Source organism: Paroedura picta, chromosome 14, assembly GCF_049243985.1.
Source record: "Paroedura picta isolate Pp20150507F chromosome 14, Ppicta_v3.0, whole genome shotgun sequence".
Taxonomy (NCBI): Eukaryota; Metazoa; Chordata; class Lepidosauria; order Squamata; family Gekkonidae; genus Paroedura; species Paroedura picta.
In genome coordinates, this window is record NC_135382.1 from 25,492,418 (window position 1) to 25,502,128 (window position 9,711).

The 9,711-nt window shown below is 46.6% G+C and overlaps 1 protein-coding gene across 1 annotated transcript in view; it reads right to left on the reverse strand.

The window, feature by feature from the left end:
- CDYL2 (chromodomain Y like 2) overlaps window positions 1–2,203 on the reverse strand; it is a 61,300-nt gene extending 59,097 nt beyond the window's left edge. Inside the window, exon 1 of the mRNA XM_077309766.1 lies at window positions 2,098–2,203. Within this exon, the coding sequence (XP_077165881.1) occupies window positions 2,098–2,121 (24 nt within the window). The 5' untranslated portion in view covers window positions 2,122–2,203. The remainder of the gene's footprint in view (window positions 1–2,097) is intronic.
- Window positions 2,204–9,711: the final 7,508 nt, after the last annotated feature.

The window sequence follows — 9,711 nt, forward strand, 5'->3', positions numbered from 1 at the left end:
AGGCTAACTGAGGCATGGAACCTGGATACACATAAATCTGTTGACCAATACAAACAGCACATTTGACACAACTAAATTTTGACCCCATAAGAGCTTTAGAAATAGGTCTTGAAACCACCAATTGACTTACTGGGGCCAATAATATATTGGTTTGATCATTATTATTTAAAACGTGGGGTCAAAACAGATTTTGATCATTGTTCCCCATGAAATGATGGTGAGGCTGAAATCATTGTTGCAGATTATCTGCTTGCTTTTCTTTAATCAGAAAATAACGAGGACCCATTAAATATCCCCTCATCAACTAGTCAATTATTTGTGCTGATGGTTCTTTGCCCTCCCTGACTGGTATCAACATCTACGTGCTCACATGATTTGCTGGCTTGAAACGATCGTGATTATCATTACACATCATCTTAGGCAAATTATATGTCAAGGTAAAGACCATTCGTTTGGCATAAAGTGTCATAATCATCAAATATCTTCAAAAGTATTAACAAAATCATCTGGATCACAATCGTAATAAAATGCGTCCCAACATTCCAACTGGTAAAAAATGGAGTTAATCACTATTAAGACCTTGACATTGACTCGAACCCATTAAATAATCAATTAATTGTCTATAAATGAGGCTGTTAATGGAGTGAAAAATCTTTACGCAGATGGTGACTGTTCTTAAAAGAAGAAAAATCTTCTAGGTGATCTTACACAGCTGAGGAACCAGACATCTTCAAATAGAAGATAATTTGTTGCAATATCTGAACCAGCCCTCAAAGTACAAGGTTTAGACTCTCCACACCTCAGCTGAACTTTGGACCAACCTGAATTGTAACCATTTTTTCCCTGCATCACACCATAAAATATGGGGTTTAGCATCATTAGGACTTATTATATAGCTACGCTTTCAGAAACAGACGTCAAATAAAGATGATGGGGCTAAAGATACATCACCAATATCCCATTGATATCCCATGGTCAAATCCACATTTTAGAAGTTTGTAATGGGCACTGGGTCCGGAAAATTATTTACATCTACTTGGTGGAGTCCATGTAGAAGAAGAGGGAACAAGAGTTTGAGGAGAAGGCTTTGGCACAGAAGGCAGCCAATCCAGTCAAATGCTGAGGTCATCTCTATACCAGCATCTAGACATGGCCACTTGGGTCTCTTGTTGGGTCGCAGACGCACCCATGCAGCCCCATTCTGTTTCCAACAAGCCTCATCGCAACCGTGCCAACTGAATCCCAGTTGTCCAAACATGGCCAGAAGAATAATGAGGTCTACACCAGAGCCTTAACACAGGAATCCACTTGCTCAACAAGGTCCCCCTTGAGCACAGCACCTCCTGCCTTTGCAGCCCACCCCAGGGGCAGAGAGGAGGACTTCCTGGGGCAGCCCAGCCCCCAAGCACCAATGCCATTCCACCCCAGCAATGACGTCTGCAGGGGGCTCCCCGATGAGCAGCCCCATCTTGGCTCCCAACCCCACCCAAGACCTCCCAGAAAGCCCTTGCCAAACTTTGACAGCTCCTCCTGCTCTCCTGCTGGAGGGCCCGCCCCCAATCCCCCAGCATGCACCGGTGACCGATCAGGCTCCTCCCCCTGCTCAGCCCCTCTTTGCACCAGCCCCTCACTGGGAAACGGGGGGGGGGGCAGGCAGAGCGAGGCAGCTCCTCCTCCTCCTCCCTCCCTCCCTCCCTCTTCCGACTTTGCGCCCGGGCGCAATCCTCCGCGGGGGGTGGGGTGGGCGTCCCGAGCGCCGGAGGACTTCTTTCCGCGGACTTTCCGCCCCGAGGGCGCCTCCTCCGGCTCTCCCCTCCCCTCGGACCCCCTCCCGGCCCTCCCGCGGCCTGCGGGGCTCCGATCCCCCCCGAAAGTGGCGAGAGGAAGAGGAGGGCAGCGCTCCATCCCTCCGCCGCCGCCTCGCCGAGCCCTCGCCTTGGCCATTTCCTCCCCGGTCTGGAGGAACTGAAAAAGAAAGCGACGCGAGCTCCGCGGGGATCCCCGGCGAAGGGCATTTTCTCCCCGCCCGCCCGCCCGGGCTGCCCCCTTCCCCGCTCCCCGCTCGCCCTCTCGCCGGGCGGCCGCGCCGGGGCGTACCTCGTAAAGGTCCCCCGAAGCCATGCTGGGCTGCGGGACTGGGCTCCGGTGCGCCTTCTCGCCGCCTCGGCTGCCTCGCGGCTCCCCCCGCCCCCCCGCGCCCGCCCGCCCTCTCCCCCCTCCCCTCCCCTCCCCACTCGCTCTCCGGCTCGAGCGAGGGGAAGAGGAAAAAAACAAAACCCCAACTGTGTGGTGCGGAATGACAGGCTTTGGGGCTGCCGGTGTGCGCAGAATCCGAGGCGAAGGGAGACGGCGAGAGGCGGGCGGCCGGGCGGGCGGCGGGGCTGGCGTAACCAGCAGCGGCGGCGGCGGCGGCGGCGGCAGCTCCGGAGCAGAGAGCAGCGCTCTTGGATGTGTGCGAGCCAAGGAGAGTATTCCGCAGCCGTGCGCGCCTCGCTCTCTGTGTGTGTGTGTGTGTGTGTGTGACTGCGCGCGTGTGGCTCTGCCTTCAGGAACCTCCCCCCCCCCCGTGCCAAGTGGGGGTGTCGAAAAGAAGGCCGATCCCTCCGCACCCGACAGGTCCACCCCCCCACTCCCCACTCCCTCCCGCACCCCTTGGCTTTTCTGGGCACGGGTCAGAATTCTCCAGGCATCCTTCTTCCATCCACGTCTGTCCACCTCCCTAGGGATGAAGAGGGAGCTTGAGTGGGGGGAGGTCGTAGAGGACCAGGGATGGGGGTGGAGAGCGCTGGTTGACCCTTTTTTCTTCACTTAGTGGGCCGGTTGAACCTCCTTTCTCCAAATTCAACCCCACCCCATCTCAAAGGACACAAATGTTCTCTGGACTGTAGAGTTTGAAGCTTCCCAGACCCGGGGTCCTCTGAAGTATATGTAGATGACATCAGAGTCATGTGACTGGAGGAGGAGGAGGGGCCAGAGGTGAAATCTCAAGAGGACCCCAGTGGGAGAGAAGTGGCAACAAGCCACCTGCAAGCTGAGTACCATGAGGTGTACCACCATGAGGAACAAGCCAAGGTCAACAGCCATGGAGAATCTTTTCTGCCAAGGACACAAGAGTTTTATGACGCATGAACAAAATGGCAGCTGTATAGAGGGTTCCAGTGTAATTGTAGGTTGTGACCCAATAGCGAGAGCCTTCCTGCTCTAGATCTTCATGGAGGAGGGAAAAGAAACCCAACTAGTTGAAAGGTTACAGCTAGTCTTCCATTTTCATATCCCATGATCTTCAGTACTTTGTAGGTAGTCAACTCATGCTGGCAGAAGGAGATTCTTTTTAGAACTTAGGATGTCTCCATGGAAGAACATCTGCTGAAACCCTGCTCAGGTAAACAATGAGGTCCCCCCTTCATACACCTGTTCCCTTAAATGCCACCATCCTCCTCAAGAGTAACTCAAATGTGAAGTAGCCTGGCCACGGTGTTCTGCTAAAGTCTAGTGTTTTGCCCTTTTGCTCACTTCTGTAAGCTTTGGTCATACTCTAAAAGGATGCCTGTTGGTTCTGGGTAAACATTACAAGGCACAGTGCTGATCTTTACACATCGCTATATGATGGTGGCATGAGAATTGCACATAGGAATGAGATTTCTGATCCAACAGAACTTTACCACTGCTTCAACAAAACAAGTTGGAATCCATTAGCTTCCTTCTGCAAAGTGGGGTGGAGAAAACCTGCAGTTCAAGTGAAATTGATTCATACACTTATCTGCAGGTCAGTGAATGCTGAGTAACCAAGAATCAGTTTGCACCTACATGTGTCCCATCAAGTCCACCTAGAATCACAAAACTCAGAATCCTGTTGGAGAACATTTCAACCTTGCGGAGCACTCAAAGTAGCTATTCTATTGCAAAGGAATTTTGGAAACAGACCAGAAGAGAAGGTTGCTGGATTACAGGTTATTACAACACGCATGACAATGGAACTCCTGGACTTAATGGGGGATATGGGCTTCTTATCACACTACATATACTAAGTGACGCAGTTCTCATGTATACTCAGAAATTGCATATTGTTGGTCATGAGCTGGGCATTGGACTTAAAGTCTGTTTTCATATCTGTTAAAGAAATTATCTGCCTGCCAATTTCTTGCTATTTACTGGTCTTACCAAATGTGCTATCCCAGCTTTACTCTAATTAGCCCTTCCTGATAACTAACCCTCCATACCTATATGTTACATTTAAGAAAATCTGTTTCAGTGTAATAGAAGGAAGGTGTGTCTCCACAAGCTAAACCTCTCAATTCCTGCTTGGACTTTCCAACCATATTCTGCCTGATTGTTCCACTTCTGTGGTTTCTTGAAGCTTGAAGAATGTTTCAGGGGCTTCTCAATGGCAAAAAAAAGTTACCCACTTGAATCTATGTTCATCCATTGTTAAACTTGACATAAAATGTTTACTTATATGTCTGAAGGGAGAGTTTTCATATCACACCATCTGAAACACAATGCATGTCAACGAAGGCCATTGAGATATTCATCAATGAGTCTGTTCATCATTTGATTTCTCCATACCCGGTTGATGGCTGGAAGAATGATTAGAAGCATAATGTTTCTGGTGAGAAGTAAGAAGAAATGTAGTTCCCGTCTGTGCACATGGATGCCTGAAGCAGCTGCCTTATATTGAGTCAGACCCATGGCATCTCAGTGTGGTCTACTTCGGCAGCAGCTTTCCAGGGTCTCAGGTCATTCACATCCCTGATGCTTTTCACCAGAGATATTGGGGATTGAACCTGATGGACATGCATGTAAGAAACACCCTCAAGAGTTGAGGGAAGCACTCTATATCCAGCTGCTACTTCACTTGGAGGTAATGTGTTCTCCCTTTTTGGAGATCCCTTTAATCGTTTTGATTGCTGTCAACACATTCCCTTTCATCTTTTTTTGTAGGTTTAAACATGAAGCTCCCTTTTGGCCCCTCTGTTAAGCAAGAAAGTTGGAATCCTTAACCATTTGGCAATACTTTCTTTGAAATGTGGTACACAAAACATGGAACAAAATAGTGACCATCAAAGTCTTAGTATGTGTTTTCCACCAATGCATTCAGAATGGACATGTATTTCGTATGTCAGATCATTGATTTGTGTTGACTATTTGAAGCAATGGATCACTTCAGCATCCTTTTTGGTGATGTCATTGTATAAATCAATCATATCCAACATTATTCCTGCGGGTGTTTCCTGGTGCCCACTAGTTTCTCCCCCAAAGCAGATAAATAGTCCCAGATAGTGTCGACATCATTGGAGCTGGAGGACTTTCAGAAGAGCCCAGGAGACATCACAGTTGTGTCTGCGTGAAGGACCCATTCAGAAACAGGTGTCTCAATTGGTGGTGGAAGTGTGGACTGCAACCACCAAATATTCTTATTGGCACCAGAAACCCATGGCTGCCCATTAGTGATTGGCCTTGTCTCTCCTCAGTGGAGGCCATTTAGTGATGGTACCCATTTCAGAATCAGGAAGACCTTTACTGGCCGACAAAAAAAGGCAAAAAATACATCATAAAGTGTTAATTGTTCAACAATTACGAGACCTCATAGCCAGCTATAGAAACTTGGCAACGGATTGAATTACTAGAGAATTTATGTTTCCTATTAAGACGATGAATTTAGTCTCATCATCAACTCCATGGTTTTTAGGGGGAAAGTGGGTTGAATAATGGTGTGGAATGAGCAATAGAAAAACACATGTAGGATGGTTTCAACACAGAATCAGAGGAATGTGTTCCTTCAGAATAGGGCATTTTTAAAAAATCTCCCTTGGAGAACAGCAGGGGGGGAGAGCATTAAATCTCACTAACATAAATTCTTTGAAGGATGAATGGGGAAAAGATGAAAATATGAGGCACGGGTCCTATAGCTTGGCAAAAGACCCAGACTCAAAGGAGAACATGGTCATCAGGCTGACTCACTGAGATTTTGCAATTCCTACAGCATAGTTGCCATAAATAAAGAATCTATGGAAACACCCATAGACCTGATCTTTTGTTCCATGCATCTTAGCCACTTAGATGTAGCATGTTCTGTGAACATTAAAGACCAAACTGTTGGAATCACTTCTAAAGTGCACACATACCTATTTCTAACCCAGGCTCAATTGATTTCAGAAACTAAGGGTTGACTCTGGTTGCTACACAAAGGCAGGCAATGGCAAGCCACCTTTGAATGTCTTGTGCCTTGCAAACCCTAGGATCATCAGATAGCTGTGGCTTGATGGTGTTTTCTACCACCGCCTACTTCTCATGCACAAAATCCCCAAAGTGCCCACAGACTCAACAAGACTCCCAGTCTAAACAGAAATACCCTCTTCCAATTATATCTTTGAATTCTACTCACAAATATTTGTTCTCTCTGCCTTTGTCAGGTTCTCTGTGGCCTTGGGCCTGATTCATCCATGCTTTCTAAACCCCTGATCACACTGGCTGCTAAAATTATGGTCTAGCTCCAGTGAAAAGTATGGAGACGAAGCAAGGAGATGATACGAGTTCTGTCTTGATAGCTTATTTGCACACAATGGACAATCTCTGTTTTTTTAATGAATGACACCATGACCACATTGGGGGGAAGGGGGGACTCGGAACCAAAAGAATCCGTGTTGGAAGAAAGGAGATATGTAATCCTTTTCCTGCCAGTGTTTCTCCATTCTTGATTGCTCCCATGTAGTCCAGATCCTTTGGGGGTCGAATTACATAAAAGCAAGCGGGGTTTTTGAAGCTAAATAAAGGGGAAGCAATGGAAGAGAAAGGGGGTTGGGGAAAAAAAACTATGAAGCATGAAAGTGTTCAACACCATCTTCTGCATTCAAAGCAGCACCTTCGCTTATTGCATGTTACAAATGATAAACATGCCTGCATAGACCATAATAATCAGACAAAAAACTAGTAGTCTGAGACTCCTTGAGCTTATTGATTACGTTTTGTTCTGTTTCCCTATAACATAATATTGAAAGGCAGACTGGGGAAGGTAGACTGGAAGACATTAAATTAATAATTGGAAGAATGTTTGGAGTCAGGAAGACAGTAATTAAGAAGCTAGCATTAAAGTGGGCAACAGGATCCTGTGCGATAATTCAAAGATGAACCCAGTGTTATATAGCAACTTCATTCATTTTTAAAAAGTGGCATTACTTTTATGAATGGTTGACACAAAAAATGGGAAGAAGTGCAACCCTTTTAGAAGCTAGGGTAAGCTTGCAAAATATCAACGAGCCAAAGAGTAGAACTGGAAATAAGAGATACAACTCAGCAAATAACTATACATGACAGGACATGCCAGAGGCCCTGACCTGGATGACCCAGGCCAACCCAATGCTGTTAGATCTTGGAAGCTAAGCAGGGTTGGCCCTGGTTAGTACTTGGATGGGGGACCACCAAAGAAGTTCACTCAATCAAGTCCAGGGTTAGTATGCAGAGGGAGGCAATGGGAAACCACCTCTGTCTGTCTTTTATCTTAGAAAACCTTATGGGGTCATAATCAGCTACAACTTGGCAGTTCTTTCTGCCCCTTTCCAAAGAATCTGCCATGTTAGTCTCTTGCGACAAGAATAAAAGAAGAGCCCTGTGATAGCCTGTAGTGCACACTTAACTGGACATGGGCCCACTTCAGGACTTTTGTTATAGTTGGCATATGCATAAAGTCTATAGACGTATACCAGGCTTTCTCAGTCAGGGCTTCATGAAATCCTGGGGTTTCTTGATAGCCCTGAAAGAGTTTCCCGAGTGGGTGACAATTAATTTTAAAGATATTTTTAAACATTTGTTAAACCTTTATTGGGTGATATGACCATATGAGGTCATGTCAACCTGAGTCCTCTCCCAAAATGGCCAATGATAAGCCTGGAAGGGGTGGGAAGGAGAGGGGCCCGGGATGGGCATGTACACAGCTATGCTTCCCAACTATATTTTGCATGATCATATCACTTCTGGGATTTCTTGAAGCCTGAAGAATGTTTCAGGGGTTTCTCAATGGTACAAAAGTTGAGAAAGGCTGACATTTATAGAGAGCAAAAAAGGTCAATAGCAGGGGCAAATGGCATGCAAGTTATGCAGGCTTCAATATTTATGACCATAACTCAAACATATACAAGATAGGCATGATGGATCTGTTACATTGATTTTACCCCTGCAAGAGGTGAGAAATGATTGGTCCTTGTTCAAGTCTTGGGAAATACAGTCATATTTTATTACGAAATGACTGGTCCTTCTTCAAGTTGCAGGAGATGATAACCAATTTTTATTTGGAAATGACTGGTCCCATATTCAAGCTTGAAGAAAAACTGGCCAATGTTAACAAGAAATGTTTGTCTGAGAAATATCTCCCAAGGCTTGAAAAGGACAAGTAATTTCTCTCTCACTCTTGACCTTATTCAGCTTAAAAGAACTGTAAGGCCTTTATTACAAATTACTGCTGTAGTGAATAAAGACTGATCTGGATTCTACCAGCTTGGCAAAAGAGAAGAGAAAGGAGCCACTTTTGACCACCCAAAAGGCTATGCTAGGGACTGTGGTTACAAGAGCCTCTTGTGGCGCAGAGTGGTAAGGCAGCCGCCTGAAAGCTTTGCCCATGAGGCTGGGAGTTCAATCCCAGCAGCCGGCTCAAGGTTGACTCAGCCTTCCATCCTTCCGAGGTCGGTAAAATGAGTACCCAGCTTGCTGGGGGGTAAACGGTCATGACTGGGGAAGGCACTGGCAAACCACCCCGTATTGAGTCTGCCATGAAAACCCTAGAGGGCGTCACCCCAAGGGTCACACATGACTCGGTGCTTGCACAGGGGATACCTTTACCTTTTACCCTTTTTAGGGACTGTGGAACATGGTGAGCATAAGTCATGTGAGACAGACCCTGCAGTGGTGAGGGAGAATTGAGTGAATCTGACCAGAAGGACTTGGTGGCCTCCAGCTCTGTTTCAGACAGAAGCAATAGCTTTATGGGAATGGAAATCAGGCTTTGGAAGCATCAGCTGGGATCCAGAGAATCAAACGAAAAGCCCCTATGTGCTTAGACCATTTATTATACACGACAGCCTCCTGGGCTGCCCCTTTTGAAGCTCAGAGAAGAGCTAAGAACTGTTTTATAGCATGGCACCCCAATGACTGCCGTCGGACCATCTGTGGGGCACGCACGAGCTCTTGCGGGTGCTTGAAAGGCACACTTTGGCCTTGATGTCCAAGGCACTGGAAGAGGCAAATCCACATTTGCATTTGGATTCTATTAGCAGTCACTTAATGAGTTCAACATTTCTCTAATAATCAGACGGATGGCTTTTCTGAGTGGCTGCCTCGACACCCGCGACGGAGACAATAAGGAGGGGGTGTTTTAGCATCCTTAGAAATATTGCGCTGAGATGCGCTAGCAAGGGGCTCTAGCGACTCCTCATATCCGTAGGCAGAGTGACTGCAATGCTGGGTGGTGATTAGCTGCATGTGTGACTGAGCAATCTTACTTACTTAAGATGTTTATGCCTTGCTTTTCTCCCTGAAGGACCCTAAAGCAGCTTGCGACAGTAAAAAAAAGAAAGGAAGGGGGAAAAAAGGATGAAATTGCAGTACAATTGAAATCAAACAAACAATAACCAGCTCCATCTTGGGTCAATCTGGAATGTATAGGATCTTGGCAATCTTCACCGTTAGAAAGAATTCCCAGTATTATCTTCCCTCCCTTTT